At 39.5% G+C, this 25,119-nt stretch overlaps 1 protein-coding gene across 1 annotated transcript in view; it reads right to left on the reverse strand.

The window, feature by feature from the left end:
* The window catches only part of MCF2L2 (MCF.2 cell line derived transforming sequence-like 2), a 277,293-nt gene that overhangs the window by 175,172 nt on the left and 77,002 nt on the right, over positions 1 to 25,119 (reverse strand). Inside the window, 5 exon segments of the mRNA XM_074301954.1 lie at positions 8,192 to 8,369; positions 13,460 to 13,651; positions 19,804 to 19,995; positions 21,190 to 21,309; positions 22,643 to 22,757. Of these exon segments, the coding sequence (XP_074158055.1) occupies positions 8,192 to 8,369; positions 13,460 to 13,651; positions 19,804 to 19,995; positions 21,190 to 21,309; positions 22,643 to 22,757 (797 nt within the window).

Below are 25,119 nucleotides of genomic sequence, written 5' to 3' on the forward strand. Positions count from 1 at the left end.
AACCACTTGGCTATAGCTCAGAGAGATAGAGGCAAGATGAGAGCAGCCTTCACAGGAATGGGGTCTCCAGAGCTTTTATGGACAGAAGATTGTCACTTGCCACCTTAGGCCCTTATACTCTGATGGTAATCTTTGGTTAAAAAAAAAAAAAAAAAAGTTTGGCCTTACATACCCAGGTTCCCAGCTATAAATTCAGAAGGACCTGTTGAAATTCAGCTCCAATTATCATGCATGGCAGCTGGCCAGCCCCGTGAAGTGAGACCTGGACCTGAGTTCAAGTGTGACTTGGACCTCATGTGTAAAATGGGATTAATAATAATAATATCTACCTTCCAGGGTTGTTGTGAGGATCAAGGAAGATCATATTTGTTTCTTTTTCTATTATACACATTTTTTAATTAAAGCTTTCAAAACATATGCATGGATAATTTTTCAACAGTGACCCTTGCAAAACCTTGTGTTCTAAATTTCCTTCCTCTTCCTCCCACCCCCTCCCTAGATGGCAGGTAATCCAATATATGTTAAACATGTGCAATTCTTCTATACATATTTCTACAATTATCATGTTGCACAAGAAAAATCAGATCAAAAAGGAAAATAAAATAAGAAAGAAAATAAAATGCAAGCAAACAACCACAAAGAGTGAAAATGCTGTGTTGTGAACCACACTCTTCCACAGTCCTCTCTCTGGATGTCAATGGCTCTTTTCATCACAAGATCATTGGAACTTAAAAATCTATCTATAGGGGTGGAAGGAAATTGCTCACCTATCACTCCCTCTCTAATAAAATTATAGGCCCAATTCCTATTCCTTTCTACATGAGATTTTATTTTATTTTTCCATTTTGTCTACATCTTTGCTTTTTTGTGTGTCTTCAATATTAATAAAATAAGCTGTAAATTTAATAACTTATTTAGTACTAGGAGGTCAAGGGATATGACAGAGAGAGATAGGAGTAATTATTGAAAGGATGTTTCTCCAGTTGATTAAATAAAATGACATATAATCATGGAGGCAGAAGCACTGATTGAAAGATATGTTCAAGTTGTGTTAATCAAGAAATATATATAAGCATGCCCCCAGACTAATCTAGAGTTTGGGACATTATGAAATTAATTCAATTAAAATTTAATGAGATTAGTTTAATTAAATTACAACTCAAGTAGCCAGCTAAGAGGAATTGACTCTAATGCTTGAATACTTGCTATAATGGATAGAGCAGCCGGGGCCTAGAGTCTATTCCTGAGTTCAAATCTGGCTTCAGACACAGCTGGGTGACCCTGGGCAAATCACTTAACAGTTTTTGTCTTAGTTTCCTCTTCTGTAAAATGAACTGGAGAAGGAAATGGCAGAACATTCCAGTATCATTGCCAAGAAAACCCTAAATGGCGTCAGGAAGGGATGGACAGAAAAACAACAGAACAAAACGTGGAAAATGCTCGCAGTCATCAGTTACAGATCTATGAACTTGTCACCAAAAAAGTAGAAAGCCAAAGAGCTGCCAACTGAACACCAACCAGCAATGTGGGGGCCTTCCAAAGGCCCCACTCAGTACTTTCCTGAAGGCCCCAGGGCAGCCCTGGGGGAGCAGGGCTGGGCTTAGGAACCTCTAAAGCTCAGTGCTTTCCTTAGGCCTATCCAACCCCCTGCTCCAAATTCTAGGGGGTCCCCAGGGAGCTCGCTGGTTTTGAGGTCCCCAAGCCCTCAGAACAGTTCAGGACCTTTCCTAAGACAAGCAGGGAATGATGACTCGCTCAGATAAAAGCCAACACAACAGAAAATGAGACAGAAAAGTCAGCAAGATTAGGGGAGAGATCTGAAGGGAGAGCCCTGCCTGTGGGATAAAATGCCCGGCGGGTGCTTGTGCCAGCAGCTGCCAGGCTTTCTACATCGCCAGCCTCACAAAGCAGCAATCTAGGCGACCTGCCTGAACACCTGAGTGCTGATGCACTGGCTGTTGTCTGAATGTTCATCACAGAAGGCTCCTTGAAGAAGAATGGATTCAAATTCAGGTAGAAGAGGGCAAATCACTGGAAACTAGTTGGGGAATGGGGGAATGAGTTATAGGGCATTAATGTAATGATGTCATAGAAAATGATGAGGGGGGATGGTTTCAGGGAAAAAACCAACAACAACTAAAAACTGAAACTTGTATGGTCTGAGATAGATAAATAGATGGATGATGGATGGATGGATGATGGATGAAGGGATATATATGCATAGGGATAGATGAATGGATGGTAGATGGATAGGTGGATATATAAATAAATAGATGGATAGATGAATGGATGGACAATGAAAGGATGAATATATAGATAAATAAGTGGATGATGGATGGATGGATATACAGACAGATAGATGGATGGATGGATGTTTGACAATCTTATTGTAAAGATAAATAGCTCTGAAAGACAAGACCTACCTCCTGAAAAAGAGATGATGGACAAAAGATACAGGAGATGTCCATTTTTGGACATGAACAACTTTGAGAATTTGTTTTGCTTGCCTGTCATATTTGTCATAAGGATTTTTCCCCTTTGTTTTTTCAATAAGGGTTAAAAGAGAGAAAAAAGAAATGCTTGTTAACTGAAAAAATAAAAATTGCACTAAAAAGTAAACTGAGTGCAGCTGAGTGATGCATGGTTAGAGAACCACCCTCATGTCAGATGAACCTGAGTTCAAATCTGGCCTCAGACACTTACTAGCTGTGTGACTCTGACTTGACCCAGATTGCCTTTAAAAAACTGAGGCAGGGAAGAGGAAGAAAATAGGGAAAGGTGGAAAACAATGATCTTATTAATGAGTTCATCCCAGGAATGTCCACTTGAGGAAGTCCTCACTGCAGCCTTCCTTACTCCAGATCTACCTCCCCTAAGACTCCCCCACCACCTTCCCTACCTCTGTCCCAATATTCCTCTCAAGGCTCCATGGTGTCCTCTGCCTGATGAATCTGTCCCAGAAACTTCTATTTGTAGAAGCACCTTTTCAGCCCATGGATCCTTTTTCTGCGTTTTCTTACCCTATTAGAATGTAAGCTCCTTGAAGCTAAGGGCAGTCTTTTTCTTCTATATTTCCATTAACTTAACCTAGTACCTGAACATATAAGTACTAATTAAATGTTTGCTTTTCCTCCTCTTCCTTCTCCTTCCCCCCCTCTTCAATCTCTCTCTTCCCTCTCTTTTTTTCTAGCCCATTCTCTTGATAAATTCTTCTGTGTTGGGTGAGCTTGAAGGAATTGAGAAAAATTCACGCCTGAGGCAGGTAGGGAGGAGCCACTGATAGAGATCAGTTTAGCTCTATGGACGTTCTCACTTTGCCATACCCTGTCAGAAATCCCAGGTATGTCCCTGAGGTTAAATTTTCCCTCTAACACTTATCTGGGGGCCACTCCCTGGCTTCTGCCTTCCTCTGAGTTAGTCCTCCACAGCACTCTACCTATGGTAATGACATAAACTGAGATTCCCCCCAAGCCTGCAAACTCCCAGTTAAGTGGTCTCATTCAATTGGAGATCTTGGTCAATCATTGCCACAAAAAACTCTCAAAGGTTCAAACTCCCAGTTAAATAATCTCATTCAGTTTTAAATTGAATTGAAAATCAGTCTCTCAGGAGTTGGCCCCCAAAGATCAAAGACAGCCCCAATATATCTAGAGCTACATGCCCAGATACCTTCAGAGAAGTCCTAAAAAGGATGTGCTTGCCAAGGAAGCTGTTTTAGCAAGCTGCCCTGCCAGGACTTTTTGCCCACTGGTGAAAATATTCTCTTCTCAGTGTTAACCTTTGTTATCTTCCTAACAGGCCCTTTTTGTCCACTAAAAAATCTGTCTTCCTAGCGAGCTGGCTTCTCAGTGCCAAGAAATCCCTTTTTTGCCACACAAATTTTGGGTTTTCAAATTCTTTCACATTGGACTTGCCCCTCTGACCAGAGGTAATCTCCCACCCCAATTCTCGAACCTCATCACAACACCACTAACCTCATCATTTGCACCTCATCAGTATCTTTCCTCTTCCCCTTCCCCATGCCAGGTGGTATCTCCCCTAACTCCATTATGCTTCTCAACCCCACTTCTCCTCCTTACAGCTAACTAACTCTTTTAGGACGCTGAATCCCTTGCATGGCTTAGCCTGCCAGCTAAAGACATGTCCCCACTTCATGGGGTGCTCCTTTGCTACTAGGTAATTATGAGTTCCACTGAGGAACTTATCTTTCATGTGCTCTCACATTTATCATTTCTTCTGTCTATTATATCCCTTCATTTTGTCTGTAACCTCTTCACCTAAATAAATTTACCCTTTTCCAAAGAGAGTGGCCATTGACTGAACCCCAATTTTTGATGTCTACCATTATTTGCTATCTATACATCACCCACATTATTTTGGGATCAAACTCATATTATTTTGTGCCGAAATCCCACATGACTGTCATTTATTTGTCAATCATCTAAAACAGCTGCTATGATTCTATTTGAGAGAATATATGTAAAGTGTTTTGCAAACCTTAAAATGCTATCTATTATTATTAGATTCTAGTTGAACATGTTTCCTCATTCAGTTTATTTTTCTCATTCAAGTCAGAGACTACTAAAAGTAGTATCTTTTACCTCTCTGAAAGTCCTTTTTTATTACTCATTGGTGACAATTTGTTTCCTAAGTTTACATGTTGTTGTTTTTTCCCCCCTGAGGTTGGGGTTAAGTGACTTGCCCAGGGTCACACAGCTAGGAAGTGTTAAGTGTCTGAGACTAGATTTGAACTCAGTTCCTCCTGAATTCAGGGCTGGTGCTCTATCCACTGTGCCATCTAGCTGCCCCCACATGTTTTTCTTAAAAAAATATTTTTGGCTCATTAACCTAGGTTTCTGTTCTAAGCAACATTATTTAGGGAGAGTGAGTTTATTTTCTAGTGGCTTCATCCTGGTTGCCATTTCCCATTCAGGGAAATGCCTATTTAAAATTTCAAGGTTATGGTTATATCTCTCTTAGGGATAATGTGGCTTACATGAATTAATAGTTAATATTACAATAATAAACTGAATTTTTCCATCCCTTCTGGAAACTTTGAGGAAAGGAAATCAGAGCCAGAAACCTCCCAAGATACTCTGAATTTCTGAAGAATAACTTTCAAGTATACAGAATGAGTAGGAGAAGCAGGAAGGGAAGAAGGAAAAAAATTAAGGAGGAAGAATAAAAATAGTCATCATTTATTTAATGCTTTAAGAGTTGCAAAACACTTTACAAATATTATTTCATTTGATCCTCACATTAACCCTGGGATGAAGATAGTTTTTTTTTCCCTCTCTCATATTTTAAATATTTTTAATTGTTTTTCCCCATGTAAAGATAGTTTTCAACATTCATTTTTGTAAGATTTTGAGTTCCAAATTTTTCTCCCTCCATTTCTTCCCTCTCCCCTCCCCAGGTTAGCAAACTATCTGTTATGGGTTATACATCTATAATTATGTTAAGCATATTTCCATATTAGTTGTATTGTGAAAGAAAAATCAAATGGAGAAAACTGAGAAAGAAAAAAATGAAAACAAAACAAAACAAAACCAAGTTTAAGAAAAGTGAAAATAGTATGCTTTGCTCTGCCTTCAGTCTCCATAGTTCATGAGTCTTTTGGAATTGTCTGGGTCATTGTATTGCTGAGAAGAACTAAGTCTAACATATTTGATCATCATATAATATTGCTATTACTGTGTACGATGCTCTCTGCTTCTGTACATTTCAGTCAGTATCAGTTCATATAAGTCTTTGCAGGTTTTTCTGAAATCTGTCAGGTCATCATTTCTTATAGAAACTGCTATTATTATTTCCATTTTATAAGTGAGGAAAAATTGAAGTCTCAGAGAGATAAAGAGTAAAGAGATTTACTCAGAATCTCACAATTAGTAGTAATTATATGAGGCAGGAAGGGGAACAGGAAGAGGACAAAGATGAGAAGAAAGAGGAAACAAAGAAAAGAATGATGAAGATGAAGGTGGTAAAGGAAGAGGATGAAGAGAAAAAAGGGAGGAGGAACAGGAGGAGAAGGGAAAGAAGGATGAGGATTAGGAGAAGAAAAAGAAAAAGAATGAAAAAAGGGAGGAGAAATGGGAGGAGAAGAGAAAGAAGGATGAAAGTAAGAAAGAGGAAAAGGAAGAAAAAATAATCTTGATGTCAAAGTCACATGAGATGAGCCTTAGAGAATTATAAAGGATGTGAAAAGAGGCTGAATCTTTCCTGCAATATGAAGAATGTGTCAGATTGGAACCAGAGAGAGAAGGCAGTGAATGAGAGAACCAGCCGGTTCCTCTGCTCTTTCTTCCCTCCCAGTGAGATCACTTCCAATTTACCATTGACATTCATTGTCTCCCTCACTACAAGGTGAGCTCCCTGAGCACAAGGGCTTTTTTCTTTCTTTCTTTCTGCCTTTCTTTGTGTCCCTAACACTTAGCATGCTGCTACAACTTATAGCACAGAGCATTCTCTACCTGCATTGCTCGAAAGAACTTCTTCAACGGGGAGTTCCAACCTCTTCCAACTTAACTACTCAGTGGTTGCTTGAACAGTCTACTTTTTAATTACTGGATATACCATTCTCCTCATCCTGCTTAATTTCATTTTGCATCAGTTCATATAAATCTTTCCATGTTGCCCTGAATTCCTCACCTACATCATTTCTTAGAGTTTTACAGAATTGAATGATTATATAGAAAGAGTAGATGTATAAATTAAAGGGATGTATAAATATCAACCATTCTTAGGATTTCCTTTCCCCGCCTAGTCTAAACACAGATCTCCCAGAGTTATTCTCATCTCTATATCAATTATTCCTTGATCAGTTATTCTGTACTCTTCTAGTCACTTCCAAGATGTATTTGTCTTATACTTGTACCCTAACAACTTGCGTTTGAGTATTGCTTATGATGTTCTTCTCTCCCCATGTCTTACACACAGTAATGTGCTGGCAGATTATCTTAGGTGCCCATTCCTAGAAGGAAAGAATTCTGGCCATGAAACATCCCTCGTCCACTGGGGAAAACAGCAGCTGTGCACAATTAGATCACACAATAAATACTTTTGGGGAACACAGTCCAATGTTTGTGGGAAACATGGGAAGTTTCCTGCCACAGTTCCCATTATCTTTTACTTCCTCTATTTATACAAGAAGTCCAAGATTCTGGCAGAATGATCAAGGTTAGCAAGGATGCTTCCTGAATTGTACCTGGCAAAGAAGTCATTGCTGCTAGGCTCTCTCCTTTCTCCCATAACTACCCTGGTTTTTGACAGTTTGTGCCTTGATAATAGCTGATATAAAATTTTCTTAGCATCACTGCATGTTTGAACTGAAAAGGGCCATAGAGATGAGTGTATCATTAGTCTCATGATTCCATCTCAATTTCAATTCCTGATTTCTTGCCCCTTAGCATCTCCCAGGGCTCCATCCTGTCCCTTTTTTCTCTCTTTCTAGTTGACTTCATTAGTTCCAACTAGTTCAATAAACATCTCTAAATACAACTCCCAAATTAATATATTAAGCCTCAATGACTCCCATTATTTCTAATCCTTCTGGCCCAGCTACTACCTTTGTAATATCCAACATGGAGCTCAACATGTATCCAAGTTGGAGCTCAGCATCTTCCCACCTAAACCCCACTCCCTTCCAAACATTTTTATTTCTTCCCCATAAGCCAAATTTGCTACCTCAGAGCTTGCCTTGGCTCTCCCTTCTTCCTCTCCCTCATCTTCCATAGTTTGTTAGCTACCAACTCTTGTCAACCCACATCCAAACCCTTCTCAACCCCACCGAATGTTTGCTGAATCTCATCCAGTCTGAGATCATAGCTTTCTCTCACATTTGCTTCTCAATAAGCTCTATGTTCCCAGACTGAGCAATCTGTTGAAACTCAAGGTTTTCCCTTGAGATGGAGGAGAGGACCAGAAGTTTGGGGAATTCTCACCAGAAAGATGAGAGATCTGATTCAGGGAGCTTATCCAGCAAAGGATTACTGTAGAGAGGATTCATGAACAGGGATCATGGAAAGGCCCTTGGGGCTGCAGAGCCCCTTACAGAACTGCCATCTCCCCCAGCTCCCAGCAAAGCCTCCCTGGATGGAGCATCCATCCCCGAGTCATTATTAATGTGAACAAGAACACCAGCTGGTGCTCAGAAGCCGTCCAAAGGCCACAGGAGCCTCTGACATGCTCTTACCCAGGTTGGTGGGCCGGTTGGTCTTAGGGGAGGCCCGCTTCGGGGAGGACTCTGGATGGGGGGCCACAGGCTGCACAGGCCGTGTCTGTTTTGCTGCCAGCTTCTTTAGGCTCACTTGTCTCCTCTCAAACATTTCTTGCACATCTTCCAGCTTCTGAACAATCTTGTCTGCATTTTCCTACAGGGGAAGAAACACGTGTTAAACTGGGCTTAGACAAAAAAGTCTTAAAATCTTGGGGCCATCGCAGGGTTCTGTCCAAATATCTTCACGATGGGACACCATGAAGCAATGGAGCAACCTTGTGTGGACTTGGGGGGATTCTGGACCTAGAAGAATTGGGGAAAGGGTGATTCTGGAGATTTTGTGAAAATCTCAAGTCATTTCACCAAGAAGTTCTACTCCTAACAATCTGAGGAAAAAACCTCCAATAAGTCTAAATTTTCCTTTATTTTTCTTTTCTTATGGGCTCCATGCTAAGAGTTTTAGTATGTCTGTCTGATATTTGTTGATAGACTGATCAATTAGAAAAATGCCCTACCCCCCCAAAATAAAACAACCCTTATTTTCCTGGGTAACATTTTATTTTTCAGGTGACTATTAACAGCATTGTTAATAATAAAATCTCTAATTAAAATGTTCCCTTTGTGGCTAAAGAGATGAAATTTGAAGACAGAGAGAATCAATCATAATGATCATCATCATTGTAAGAACTACTATTTATAGAGCACCCTACATACTTTATCTCAAAATTTCATTACCTCTGTAAAATAGGTATTACAGATATTATTATACATACTTTACGGATGGGTGAATCTGAGGCTCTGAGAGATTACATGACTCACCCCTACCCATCTAGGTAGTAAGTGCTAGATCCAGCAATTAAACCTGGGGTCTGCTGAGCTTCAAGTTTAGCATGCTAATACATAAAAGCGAAGGACACTTCACAAGCATTTATAATGTCTACTATGTGCCAGTTACCTCAAAAATATCTCAGGGTGATTGCTGTTGCTCAGTCATTTTTCACCATGACCAGTATTTCCTGATCCTTTTTTGGGGTTTTCTTGGCACAGATACTATAGCAACTTGCCATTTCCTTTCCAGCTCATTTTACAGATGAGGAAACTGAGGTAAAGAGGGATAAAGGACTTCCTCAGGGTCACGCAACTAGTAAGAGTCTGAGGTCAGAGTTCAGGTCTTCCTCATATTCTATAGTTCTAATATTCCTTATGTATTAATATAGTTCTGATATATATATATATATAACTTTAATAAATCAATATATTCAAATTAAAGTGCTTAACTTTAAATATGTTCATTTAAAATATATAGAAACAAGGAAATCTTGATCACTGTAATTGGTTTTATTTGTAACTTTAGGTGTTTTATTTTAAGCATTTGAAAAACTTATTCTTAGAAGGGGATCATAAGCTTTACTGAGATGCAAAGGGCTCATGTCCCAAATGAAATTAAGAGCCTGTGCTTTAAAGGGTCAAAATTGAGCTGTTCCCTATATACAGCTCTTGCCACTCCACAGACACCACCTTGTGTCCCCTCTGTCCAGAAGGCCTGCTTTCCTCACCAGGGACTCCCCTCAGGGAATCCCACACTCCCTCCAAAACGCCCTCTCCTAAAGCCGACCCTTCATGATCTCACCATAATTGCCAGAATTCCTTCCTCTTAAGAATGCTTTATATTCTTCCTATATATTCTGTTTACTCCCCTGCCTATCCAGAGACACGGAAGCTACATAAGGGCAGGGTCTAATTTGTCATAATTTATCTCATAAAAAGGTGAGATCTGAATAAAATCTGAATGGGAGAAGACAGGACACACAATAGGTGCTTAAGGAAATGCTCACGGCTGGATTTTAAACTAACCAGATTGCACCATGGATAGAACTCTGAGCCTGGTGAGTCAGGAAAACCTAAATTTAAACCTGGCCCCAGACACTTATTGGGTGTATGACCTGGGCAAGTGCTCATTTGTAAAATGAGCTGGAAATAATCCATTCTAGTATCTTTGCCAAGAAAATCTCAAAGTGATTGAAATGAATGAACAACTACTACAAAAATTGCTCACCCACTGAGCTTTAAACCTTGGGAAATTTGAATGGAGGATGAAGGACACTGGCTCCGGCAGACAGGTTTTATAACCCACCAGAAATAGTTGTTTACAAAAGGTCTCCCCCATTACAACAGGTGTTTTCTTGGCAAAGATATCCTTCTTCTGTAAAATGAGGGAAGGGACAGATTCAATGACTTCTAAGTTCCTTATTACTCTGACTCTATTCTTCTGAGGTTCCTTTGTGGAACTATAATCCAATGACTTTTCTGAGTCTTATTTCCATCAAAAAAAAAAAAAAAAAATGAGGACATCAGACTAGATGAAGGCAGCCCCTTCCTCTGCTTTGTCAGTCTGGGCTGGGACTTCCATTTTTGAGGGGATGCCTAAGCCAGCCAGCCATGCTCTCTCTTTCACTCCTCTCTGGGCTTCACTTTTGATTCTCCAGACTTCTCCAACATGCCCTCTTTATGTGGGTACTTTCCCCTCAACTTTTCCACTTCCTTTAATTCAGCTTTTCTCTTAGAACGCAAGCTTCCTGAGGGCAAGGACTGTGTTTCCCTTTCTTTGTTTCCCCAATGGAAAATATTAAATGTCTGATAAATGCTTGCTGACTTGAATTTAGGGTCCATTTTGGCTCTCTTATGACCTCTATGGGCTTCAGCTTACCCCTCTGTAATAAAAGGTATTGTGCCTTTAAAATTCCTTCTAACTGTTGGTCCTTATCATCTTAAAATCCTCGTTGGATTGGGCTGGATTCTTTGATTAGAAGTAAGATGGGAGAAGTGCTAAGGTCCTATTGTGCTCCTAGAAAGCTCTCAAAATTTGCCAGCAATTAGAGTCATGTCAGCTTCTGCAAAAATCTGTGAGAATCTAGCTTGACCTCAACATTCATTAGGCACCCATTAAGGGCCAGCCACTTGCAAAGTACTTTACAAAGATTAAATCATTTGATCCTCACAACAACTCTGGAAGGAAGCTGCTACTGTGATTCCCAGGTGAGAAAAGGCAACTTACACTTTTGCCATCACCCCATCTCCCTTGTTCCTCTGTTTTCAGTCTTACACAGCAACACTGGGCTACTTGTAATTCCCTGAATATCGTGCTCCCATTTCCCCTCTCCATGCTTTTGCACTGGTTCTACCCCCTTCCTAGAATGCTCTTCTCCACAACTAAACCTCCTGGCTTCCTCCAAAACCCAGCTCAATTTCCCCCTGCTGCATCCAGTGCCCTTGGATGTCAATGCCTTTACCTGTCCAAGTGCCTCCATTTACATGCTCCATAACTTGTATGGATCCAGGTGTTTACAAAAGGTTCCCCCATTACAATGTGAGCTGTCTGAGAGCTGGGACTTTTTTTGCCTTGTCTTGTATCCCCAGTGCTTAGCAGCTCAAGGTCTGGTACCCTGTAAGAGCCTAATAAATGCTTGGAGACTTATTCCCCTGAAAAAATAAATTATACAGTCCCCACAATTAGTCACAGCTCAGGACTTCTGGCTCCTTTGATGGCTATGGCTATAGGACTTCCTGGTGGGCTGAGATAATGATTTTCATGAGTAATAAGAACCAAGGAAAAGGGGAATATGGTTTTTAAGTACATAAAAGCTGATGTTGATGGGTAGTAGTGACTGAGTTCTGAAAACCTGAGTTTAAATCCAACATCAGATACTTACTGGCTGTGTGATACGTTAAATCAGGCAATCTCTGCTTGCCTCAGCTTCCTCATCCATAAGATGGGAATAGAAATTGTCCTTACCCTTCATCTAAAAACCTAGCTAATGAGATAGTTTCATATCTCCCAGAGTTGTTGAGAAGATCAAGATAATATTTCTAAAGTGCCTACTACTTACACAGTACCAAGCACATAGCAAGCACTATATAAATGTGAGCTATTATATTTATTGTTATTGTCACTCCCTCAGAACCAATTTTCTGTAACTTGGTGCCCTCTCTTCTCTTTATGGATAGTTTGCATTTTGGGGGATGTCACTCTTTGATAAAGGGGATTTGCCATATCATTTGAGCAAATGGCTTTGTGAAAGAAAGAGAAAAAGAAGAGAAGAATGGAGGGAGGGGTGGAGGAAGGGAGAGGGCAAAGAGAATGAAAGAAAAGGAAAAAGAAAGAAAGGAAGGGAGAAGGAAAGAAGGAAAATGAGAAGAAAAGGAAAAGGAGAAAAAGAGAAAAAAGAAAAGGAAGGAAGTGAAAGAAGAAAAAAGAGGGAAAGGAAAGAAGGAAAGAAAGAAGGGAGGAGGAAAGGAAGGGAAGGAAGGAAGGAGGGAAAAGGAAGAGAAGAAGAAAGGAAGGAAGGAAGGGAGGGAGGGAGCGAGAAAAGAAAGAAGAAGGAAAGAAGAGAGGGAGGGAGGAAGGAAAGTGGGAAGGAAAGAAGGAAGGGAAGGAGGGAAAGGAAGAGAGGAAGAAAGGAAAAAAGGAAGAAGGGAAATAGGGAAGGAAGAAAGGAAGGAGAAAAATAGATGCAAACTGAGCTGTCATTGCTACTCTCTGGCTTCTGACCACTTTATCATTCTGACACTCTGACCCACCTGCTCGTTGGCTTCTGAGAGCACCACCTTGAAGTAAAGGAAGGAGGGAGTGTGAGGGAAACAAGGTCAATTCAACTACCCCAGGTCCAGGAGAGGCAGGCAGGACCATTCAGAATTCATAGATCACAGAACCATACATGCTCCATAACTTGTATGGATCCAGGTGTTTACAAAAGGTCTCCCCCGTTACAATGTGAGCTGTCTGAGAGCTGGGACTTTTTTTGCCTTGTCTTGTATCCCCAGTGCTTAGCAGCTCAAGGTCTGGTACCCTGTAAGAGCCTAATAAATGCTTGGAGACTTATTCCCCTGAAAAAAATAAATTATACAGTCCCCACAATTAGTCACAGCTCAGGACTTCTGGACCATAGATTTGGAACCAGAAAAAATAATCTAATAATCAAAGGTCACTAAGGCCAAACTGAGAAGCAGAGAAGGACTGGGAGTTGTCTAAGATCACAAAGGCTGTGAGTGTCAGAGGCAAGATTTAGACCCAAGCCCTCTGACTCTCTAGTTAGGATTTGTACCAAGCTGCCTCCCCACAGTTGGCACTCCTTGCTGAGGAAGCTCCGTCTACTCTCTTTAGTCTGCCAAAGTGCTCAGAAGCTGACCCTGCGATACCCCTGTGCCTCAGTTACACCACCAAAGCACCAGAGGCGTTATTATTACCTTTATTTCAGGGGTAAGAACCAAGTTGAACTGGCTGTAGAACTCCTTGGGGTTGACCAGCTGGTGTTCCGTGGCTGTGCTCAGGAACTTTTCGATGTCTCCCAGGGCCGTCTCAGCTCCCTCCTGTGTCTGACACTTGTCCAGGGCTTGGGATGCCAGAAGGTAGATGCCGGCTTCACACCACTTACTGGTCTGCAGAGAAAATGGGTGATCAGCAAGCCCCCACATAGCTCCTTCATACCCTCTTGTCCCAGGCACTCTGGCCTACTCATAGTTCCCCGGATAAGACAGTCCATCCACCACCTCCATGCCTTTGCCAACATGGGCCTCCACTTCTGGAACTTACAGCTTCTTTCAAAGAACAGCTCAGGTGTCACCTGAAATATTGGACCACTCCTCCCACGTATTAGCATTCTCTTGCTCTTTAAATTACTTTGTATTATTGTGCATATACTTTGCATTAACTTTCTTGTGAGAATGTTTTATCCCTCTTCCACTATCACCTCCAGGATAATGCAGGTCTCTGAGAACAGAGATTAATTTTTCATTATTTTTGTCTGTTTTGCCTTTGTTTCTCTTCTATTGAGCATAGTACTTGGTAATTGTAGGTGATATATATATATAATATGTATTTCAAAATTCAGTATATATATATATATATATATATATATATATATATACTGAATTAAATTATGAGGATGGGAAGGGAACAAATATTTGTTAAGTTTGTAGGTGGTGTATGTGTGTGTGTATACATATATACATATGTGTGTGTATATATATGTGTGTGTGTGTGTATATATATATATATATATATATATATATATATATATATATATATATATATATATATATACACACACACACACATATATATTATACATATTTACTGAATTAAATTTTGAGGATGGGAAGGGAACGAGCATTTGTTAAATACCTACTATGTTCTGTGCTAAACACTTTATAAATACCTCTTTTGGTCTCAATGTCATCTCATTTGATAAATTGAATCTATTAAATAACAGTAAATCCTAAAAGTCTCTGCTAGAGAAATCACACAGAGAATGTCCAATTTCACTGGGAAGCCCTATGGTAGGCGCAAATGTCTGTATAAACAAGGTTCACAAAACCTCCATGATCATTATGATAACAGAGGTGACCTTTGCAACCCAGAGCCTACCCTGAGCAGCAAGCACAGGTTCTGCCTCAGAACCAAGCATTCTTTCATTTTCTGCTGATATAAGGTGGAACTTCACCAGTAAAACGACTTGAATGTGCATTGCCTATGTTTTGACCTTAAATAAATGAAATAGAGGACAGGGAGAGTAAGCATTTCCTTTTGCTAAATATGCTAATATGACTGTCCTTCTTTCCCTGCCAGGCCTTTATTCACAAAGTTTGTTCCTCATGTCTCTTAGAATCCTTAGCTTCTTTCAAAGCTGAGATTTTACTCTAAGGAGACTTTTTCTGATCCTCCCCTCCAATTATTAGTTTCCTCCCCCTTCCCTAAAATTATTTTGGATTAACTTTGTTCATAATTTGCATACTTATATATATATATGTATATATGTTGCCCTAATTGAATTGAATATAAGCTACTTGAGGGCAAAGACTTTTATCTTTTCTTTGTATCCCCAGTATCAAGTACATATTAAGTACTTAATAAATGCTTATTAATTTTACATGTGCATGTGCAATATTGTGTGTTATATATGATAAATGCTTCCTAAATAATTTCATATGCATATAATGTGTTTTTGGCTTCCCATGTTTTAGAGTAGGGCTTCCTAAACTGTTTCCACTTGCAATCCCTTTTTACCTAAGAAATTTTTATATGACCCCAACTATATACGTATATAAAACAGGTATACAAATCATTTACTGATAACAAATCATAATTTCGTAACTCCCATTTTCAGTTACAAGGCCCCATATGGGGTCAAATGTCAGTTTCAGATGCTAGGTGCTTAATAAACGCTTCTTGATTAATTTTATATATATTTCTATATATTCAAGTTGTCTCTCCCAATAGAATGTAAGCTTCTTGAGGGCAGGAACTTTCAGCTTTTCTTTTTTTTTGCCATTGTATATTAGGGGCCCAATTGAGGCTTTCAATTATATCACCAGCATCTTGAACCACATTCCTGAGATAACCTATACATGGTACTTGATAAATATTTCCTGACTGATGTTACATGTAATTTTGTATGTATATGTTAGAATGTAAGCTTTTTGAGGGTAGGAGCTATTTCATTTTTGTCTTTGCTTTTGTATCTGTAGTGCCTAGCACTCTACCTAGCACAGAGTAAACACTTAAACAATGTCTACTGCATTGAATGTTTAGTTCAGTGACATTTTCCTTCCTGGTCTGGAGTTTTCACCTTTTTATTTGCATTTATTTGGCTTCCTTTTGCATATAAAAGATAACAATAGATGGTATCTGCACTGAGAACACTTCTTTCTACATAAATTCCCTTGTCACTTCCCTATGATAAAACTGATTAGCCTGATTCAATGGGGGCATTTAAATTTATTTAATTTATTTAATATTTTTTATTTTAAAATTTAATTTATAAAGCACCTAACATGTGCAGACAAGTGGAATGGAAATATGTGTATATAGAGGCAGGAAGCTTGGACCAGTAGAAGCAGGTAGTACTTAATCAATTTTACCAAGCCTCAAATTCTTCAATGACAGGCCTGGGTGTGAACAATCTGCCTGTCTACCCTTAGCACATGAGTCTGGCTAAGTCCACTAAGGCTCATCCTCAGTTTAGCCTCAGGGATGACCCTCTCAAAAATGATTAGAGAGTAATGGAAATCTTCACTGTGCAACAAAATGTCAAGTCTTTGAAATACTTAATAGTCATCAGAAGACTTCAAGTTATAACAATATATATATATATATATATATATATAATAACAATATATAATATAACAATAAGGATTTTTTTAAACTGTAAGGGCTGTTTAATTCTTTGTATTTGCATCCTCTAGGACCTGATATATTGGTACACAGTAGGTGCTTAATAAATGTTTATCCATTAACTTTATGCATATTTAGATGTACTGATATGTATACAGTTTATATTTTTGTTTTTATATAGATATATACTTATTTTGTGAATTATATAAATATACTAAATGGACATATATGGATTTTATATGTGTGTTTACAGTAAATACATAATAAATGATTAATTTTACATACAAAGGTGTGCTGATATGTGTACTATAGATACATATTTTATTTTATTTTGCTGAGGCAATTGGGGTTAAATGACTTGCTTAGGGTCACACAGCTAGGAAGTGTTAAGTGTCTGAGACCAGATTTGAACTCAGGCCCTCCTGACTTCAGGGCTGGTGCTCAATCTATTGCACCAACTGCTCCTAGATACATATTTTATAAAGATGTATATTATGGTATAGATATACTTCTATATGGACCTGTATATGGACTTTTACATACATGTATGTACGTATATATACTTGTTTACATACTGGCATATGGTAGATGCTTAATAAATGTTTTTTGATTAACTTTATATATATTTAGATTACTAATAAGTGTAATATATATGTATTTTCATTTTTATATAGGTCTACATTATAGATATATTTATATGTGTACTGTGTAGATGCTTACATACGGACTTCACATATATGGGGTACATATCCACACTTGTGTATATACTGACACATAATAGGTGCTTAATCAATGCTTATTGATTGACTTACATATATTTATATATGCTTTGTTACATTTTTGTATACTGTATCTATATAATGTATTTGTGTGGGTACATATACACATGCTTATATAAGCATGAGCAGATTGTTTAATTATTAAACTTTTTGTCCCCGAGGGGAAAGAGATTTGAATGGGGAGATATAAGATACGGATAATGACTAAGAAATAATAATCATGGGAAATCTGGTAACAACGAGCCCCGGCTTTTCTTTCTATCCATTATAAATAAGGTTAAGGTTCATTTGAGTCACACTCTGAAATTCCCGTTGAGGCGCCAGACTCAGTTTGGCACCAAAGGGAACACAGAGGGGAATTTCAGTAACTTTTGGGGCATTTGATTTTTAGGGGAATAATACACATTTCTGAAGCCTGGGATGGAAAGTTCTCAGGATGCACATATGTGATGACTCAGCTCCTCTGGGAGCCACTGGCCGGACTTTTGGTACATCTCCAGTTCTGTGGGGATCAGTAGGCACTAGAAGGAACCCACTTGAGACACCCCTGTGGGAAGAGGAGCCAGCTGGGCCAGGGCCAGGGAGGGGGAAGGAGGACACTATGGAGGCGGGGAAGGACAGAGGACACTGATTCATAGTCAGGGGCAGATTCACTGCTGTCCTGCCCGGGGAACAGCTGGAGCTGCAGGCTCCAAGGGTCCCTGCTGAGTCCGACACCTTATGCAGGCTCAGACCCCAAGCACCAGAGGCTTTCCAGATGCATCTCTTCTCCCTGGACACTAGGACATTGTTAAAGCCCTTTGAATGGAAACACTGGGACTGTCAAAAGAAGAGAAGGGAGAAGTAGCGTTTAGCAGAGACAGAGGTGACTGTAGAAGGGGGTGCACCTGAACCCACAGATGCCCAAGGGATCTAGGGGTAGATTCCAGGGGATCTGTGATCTTTGAATCTTTATTTTCACTAATTTCTCATTGAAATTTAACTTTTTTTTCTTTCCATTATGAGCACACAAATATATTAAATAAAAAAATATATTTAAAATTCTGCTCTGAAATCAAAGGACCTGGGTTCAAATTGTGACTCAAATAATCAAACAAAAAGCATTTATTAAACTGCTTACTCTTATTATTCCTTTTCCTCCTCTGGCTACTACTACATTATAATAATAGCAGCAACAAATACTATTACTGCTGCTGCTATAACAACTACTACTACTGCTGCTGATACTATTACTGCTGCTGCTGCTATTACTATAGCAACAACTGCTATTGCTGCTGCTGCTGCTACTGTTACTGCTACTACCTCTAGCTGATATTTTTATATCCCTTACTGTGTACTAGGCACTGTACTTACTTTTTCCTAACTCCCAGGCATCAAACTCAATCCACTGTATCACCTAGTTACCAGCCTCTAGGGTGTGACTTTTCAGCCCTGCCTATGGTATAAAAAGGACAACTCTCATATTAGAGGCAGGAAGACCTGAGTTCAAATCCAGCCTCAGACATTTACTATTTACTTTCCTCATATGTAAGTTGGGATTAATAATTCCATAGTTCCTACTGTCTACCCTGTTCCAACTCCCCCATTATTGTGAAAATCAAATGAAATAATGTAAGATGTTTCACAAACCTTAAAACCATATGGCAATAAATTCCATTTTAAAAAAAATAAAAATAAATAAATAAATATATATATATATATATGTATGTGTATATATATATCACATCTACTCATTTTCCAAACATACCAGAATGGAAAAAAATATATATCAGAAATCAACAATAATCAGCTAATTTCCACAATTTCTGTTCCTCCTGGATGCATTATTTTTTATTAAAATAAACACCTAATAATAATAATTTTATTTCTCCCTTAAAAGAAAATCTACTGGGGCAGCTAATTGGTGCAGTAGATAGAGCATCAGTTCTGAAATCAGGAGGACTTGAGTTCTACTTCCTAGCTGCGTGACCCTGGGCAAGTCACTTAACCCCAATTGCCAAAGAAAGAAAGGAAGGAAGGAAGGAAGGAAGGAAGGAAGGAAGGAAGAAAGAAAAAAACATATTAAGATCTACTAAAGTGGGATTGGAGGATTACAACAATCCTCTGATCTGGGAGATTCTCAGGGCTGTTCACAGGAACATATGGCTCCTCAAAATTAACCTGTGCATTTTGTAGGAAAAGAAACTGATTCCCAAAGTTAAATAACTTGCTCAAAAACTGTACCATAAATGTAGGGTTGGAAGGAGCCTCAGAGACCATCTAATCTACCTGTCTCCCACCCCTTAATTTTATAGATGAAGAAAAAATTGCAAGTGAGAGAGGCAAGATTTGAATATAGCCCCTTTCCCCCCAAATCCAGTGCTTCCCTCTGTTGTTACCAGGAGGAATGAAGTCATCTTCCCAGAATCACACAGCTAGTTAGTGAGCCGCAAGCTCTCCTGACTGATTCACTCCAACCCTCCAGATAACAGGGACCCAAAGGCCGCTAGCCCCATGGAAGAGTGGAGAGTTGTCAGCCACACCAGGAAGATGCTGAAAGCAAAGGCTGCATTTCTTTTTCCACGCCACCCTTCCTAGGAAACTGTTTTCTTGTTCCCATGCAGGCCTCCCAGGGAACAAGGGCTCTTAGCTCTGCTCACCGCATCCAGCTGCTTATGCATTTCCAGGGCCTTCCCTAAAATGTCGCACTTCTTCTTGGCTTCGTTGGTGAAGTCATCACAGATGCGCCGGAGCTCCACACACTTGGGCCGGATGGAGTCCACTGCATAGTGGTTGCTTTGGATAAGCTGGTCACCAGTCACTGCCAGGGACTGGGCTTTCTCCAGTGGTTCCTGGGAAACAGAATCCAAGTGTCAAAAGCAGCCTGCTCTCAGAAGTGACCCGTGGTGGGCTGAAAAAGTCTCATTTCTGAGGTTCCTAGTCTGAGGGGATTAATCCAGACCTTTCTCTATAAGTCTATGCATGCATATGGATATGTAAAACTTTGTATGCACCATGGATTCACTCACTTCTGCTTCCCCAAGGAGAATGGAAGCTTCTTGAAGGCAAAGGCATCCATTTCTGTCTTTTTCTCTTCTAGCACACAGTAGGGGCTTAGTAAATTTTGTTAAATTGGACCAGATTGGTTAAGTGACTGGTTAAATGATAGTCACGTCCATTCAGCACACTGAACATAATTCTTGTCAATTAAATGCAAGAGTTAGTGGATAGCTACAGCATCTCTGACTAAATCAGAAATCATGGAAATCATGCAAAAATTCCTTCTCATCTATCTATTTATCTGTCCTGTCTGTCCATGTGTCTGAATTCTGATTAGCTATCATTCATCTATATCAATGTCTCTAGTTCTATCAATCATTTATCTTTACCATTCATCTATCTTCACATCCATCTATCTAACCATTTATCTATCATCTGTCTATCTAAATGTCTGTCTAGCTATCATTCATCTATATATTTTTCTATCATTCATTCATCTATACAAATGTATCTACATCTATCAATCATTTATCTTTATTTATATCTATCATTCATTTCTCTCCACATCTATCCATCCATCCATCCATCCATCCATCCATCCATCCATTCATCTATCTATCTAATTTAGTCTCCTCAATTATGGTCACATTCAATAATCACCTGTTGGAAATTTGAAGTGGATGTCTTGTAGACATCTTCACCTCAACATGTCCAAAACTGCACATTATTTTTCCTCCTAAACCTATTCCCAACGTCCTTATTACTGTTGAGGGTACTACCATCTTGTCAGTCACTCAGGTTAGAAACGCTGGTATCTCCACCAATTGCCCAGATGTGCCATTTGTACCATTCCAACATCTCCCCTTCCCAACATCTCCCCATCATGCCCCGCTCTCTCCTCAGCCCCCTACCCCATCCTGGTGGAGGCTCTCCTCCCCTCACATCTTGGATTATTGCAGTAGCTGCTGCTGGCTTGCAGACAGACCTGTGGAGAGCTCAGCCCATCGCTGACCCGTTCCCAAGGCGCCAGCATTTCTCTCACCCACCTGGCCTTTCTCCTCCAGATGCTTCCGCTCCTTCAGCAGCTGTTCCACACGAGCCACACTGTTCCCAATGACTGTGAATCTTGCCTGTACACACATGAGGCTATCCAGGGCCAGTTTAACCTGAAAAACAGAGTGGGGCAATCCAGCAACCAGCCTGCCAATGGCTGCAGAAAAGAGATAATAAGGAACATGAGGCTTAGAGAAGTCGATGCATGCGATCCATCTGGACCTGCATTGTGCCGGACCTGATTTCACTGGCAGGAGGAGCCGCTGGTGATGAAACTCCCATTCTGTAGCCTAGCCTTTTAGAGAGTTTCCTGGGACAGTGACACATTAGGGACCTCCCCAGGATTACATGCTGGGTATCAGGAGTTACTGACTCAGACATCAGCGCTCTTCCCATCACATCATACTGTCTCTTATGCTTTACAATTACTGTTTCCTTTGCTTCTTATGACAACCCTGGGAAATGGGTGCTATTATTATCTCATTTCACATTTGCGGAATCTGAGACAGAGATGAAGGGACTTATCCAGAATCATCTAGTCAGTAAATGTCAAGGGCTGGATTTGAACACTGGTCTCCAGGACTTCAGACTGAGGGCTCTAGATATACCCACCCAGAAATACAGAGTTTTATAAACTCCAGAGCAATGTCCTTTCCCCTTTATCACTGCCCCCAATGTTTCAAGTGAGAATTCTACAGATGTCTGTGTACTCTAGAGACCCCCTGAGCCAGTGACTTCATCTCCCTGGGATACAGTTACCTCAACTGTAAAAATGAGTTACTTTCCAGCTATAGTTCTGTGAGCCCATGATCTATGAGGAGATTAGTTTAAAGAATTCTCCATGTCCTGAAGGAAGACTGGCAGGTTTTCCCAGTCACCACCTCCACTGGGAAATCTCCCAAATCCCCAACACTGAGGAGAATAACATCATTTGAGCTAATCTCTTTTTATGCTTATAAATAACATAATAAAAGTCATAAAAACATATATTCTTTTCATCCTTCTTAATTCTATATTGCAAATGAGTGCCTGGGAAGGAAGGAGGATGGTCCACCGGTGTACAACTTTTCACTCTCCAGATGTAACACTGGGGTGTTACATTAGCTTTCATTCTGAAGGCAGAACCAGCTTTTCTTCTGCTTGCATTTATATACCACAGTTCCTGGGCACACAATAAGAGCCTAATCAGTTATCGTGGATTTGGCTAGTGCTGGGAAGAATGTCATGGCTCCTCTAGCCAAAAACCTTTACAGACAAAGAACTCCATTCTGCAGCTCCAAATCTACATCTTGGCTCTCTGTCTCAGAAGAGAATCCAGAGTCTGGCGGGTGAGCAAGCACTTCAGAAGGGAAATGAGTGGGGGAGAATTCAGCACCAGAGATTGCCCCTCCCCGGAGAAAGAAGCTCTACAGTTTACAAAAGAAGGAGGGGAGAGAAAAAAAATACCTCTCGGAAATTATGCTCAAAGTGCCGGAGCTGCAGGCATTGATTTAGCTTCAGGTAATGCTTGGTCCAGAACTGGTCAAAGGCCTTTTCTGTCTCATCCAGCTGAACTAGTAACCTAGGAGAAACAGATGAGGGACAGCGGGCTAGCGTCCATTCACTCCCAACAGAGGCAACCGGGGATTAAAAACATACAGACACGTGTTACCTGCCCCTGTTATAAAGTTGTATATAATTACTCATATTTCTAGGGCCTTCAAGGCTTACAAAGGCTTTTTTAGCGCCCTCCTCCAATACAGATTTTTGAACTAGATGCTATTATCGTCCTTATTTTATAGATGAAGAAATTGAGTTTCCATACAAGAAGTAAAGGTTAAACCTGGGATCAAGTATACCCTAGGACTTAGGATGAAGGACCACAGACTTAGATCTAGAAAAGACTTTAGAGACCATTAAGTGTTATCCCTTTACTTAGCTTTAAATGTATATAGGGTCCCATATCTATATCTGTGGGGTCTCTCTCTCTGTAGATCTGTGTATAGATACATGTGTGTATATATGTCCATATAAACATGTGTATTTATATAGATATACACATATACATACATGTAGGTCTGTATAATGTCTCAGAGATAGGAATTTGAGAGAAGAATCTGACATAGGAACCTCAAAGAAAGAACTGAAAAAACAACATAGGGGTATGTCTGGTAGGAGAGAGAGAGAGAGAGAGAGAGAGAGAGAGAGAGAGAGAGAGAGAGAGTGTGTGTGTGAGAGAGAGACAGAGAGAGACAGAGAGAAACAGAGAGAGACAGAGGGACAGAGACACAGAAAGAGAGAGAGACAGAGAAAGAGAGACAAACAGACAGAGACAGGCAGACAGACAGACACAGAGACAGAGAAAGAGAGAGAGAGATTGTTCATTTGTAAAACTAGAGAAGGAAATGGCAAATCAATCCAATATCTCTGCCATGAGAAGCCTTAATGAAATCATAACTTAAGTAACTGACTACCTTACTGATCCTTTGGAGTAATTTTTCCATCTATTATTAATTTGGGATTTATTTTTTATCTACATTTTTCTATAGCAGTCCTTTTATCCATTGGTGGATATATGTACATATACATAAATGTATATATGCACATACAAATCTATGTACAATGCATACACACATATACATATGTATGTGTGGGCATATGTGTTTTATATATATATACACACACATATATATGTATATGTATATGTATATGCACATGTATATATCCAGAAATAGATGTTACTGGAATTCACTGTAGAAAAATTTTCAGACTATTTTTCTTAAGGAATTTTGGATTATTTGAATGGTTAATTCCGATATCTTGCAACTGTATTTAAATATAGAAGTTATTATTATTGAAAGCTACCCCATGTGACCTGGTTAGAACGTTGTACTTAGACATTCAATTCAGGACTTTCAGTTAAGAGAAGGCATTCAAGGTATTGGAGATTGATTGCAAAGTGTAATTGGAAATGCAAAATAATAACCAAAAGGTATGAGGAGAAAAATAAAAGTTTTTTGAAAATGATTTTCTAAAATTTCAGTGAGGATGAGGATTTCTGATAATGACTGACTCCCGCTCTACCTCGTGGACTGATTCATGAAGAGCAGAGGGAAACAAGGAAGAAATGGGAGTACATCAGAAAGATAAGCAAAGGGGAAGAACCAGCTTATACAGGTAGAGACATAGATGGCATTTTCCTAAAGTCTGTAACTGGAAGACATCCATCAATAATACCTAGGAGAACAGTCAAGATTCAACCAAATCCTGATGTGCAGAGCCAAGGTTCTCAAGGGGATCCCTGGGAGTTCCCAGGAACCACCAGGGGATACTTGATGTCAAAACTATTTTCATAATACTATGATGTTATTTGCCTATCAAAAGCCTCCTCCCTTTTGTGTATCAGGCTAGATTTTCCTTATACTTCAACTAAAATAACATAATATAACAGATTAAAAACAGAAGCAGATAGGAGAATCCAGCTATTACCTATTTAACCAGATATTAAACAGAGTTATAAGAATACTAACAATGCTACTTGGCTCACTGTTTTTTTTTGTTTTGTTTTGTTTTGTTTTGGAAGAAATTATTTTACTTAAAAAAGATTTTATTTATGTTGCTATGTAATGGACTTATTTTACTGAATTAATACATTAAAATTTATGTTTTAATTTCTAATACTGATAGATATGACCAACCCAATCAAAAGCTCTTTGTGGGCTTAATAATTTTTAGGGTCCTGAAACCAAAAAATTGGGGAACTGCCAAAGTAGAGCCTTGGGCCGAATCCAACAAGATGAAGTGCAATATAAATGTAGGATCTTATTTTGTTGAGTTGTTACAGTCGTGTTCAGCTCTTCGTGATCCCGTTTGGGGGTTTTCTTGGCAAGGATACTGGGGTGGTTTGCCATTTCCTTCACCAGCTCATTTTATAGATGAGGAAA

The sequence above is a fragment of the Sminthopsis crassicaudata genome, chromosome 3 (genome assembly GCF_048593235.1).
Source record: "Sminthopsis crassicaudata isolate SCR6 chromosome 3, ASM4859323v1, whole genome shotgun sequence".
Lineage (NCBI taxonomy): Eukaryota > Metazoa > Chordata > Mammalia > Dasyuromorphia > Dasyuridae > Sminthopsis > Sminthopsis crassicaudata.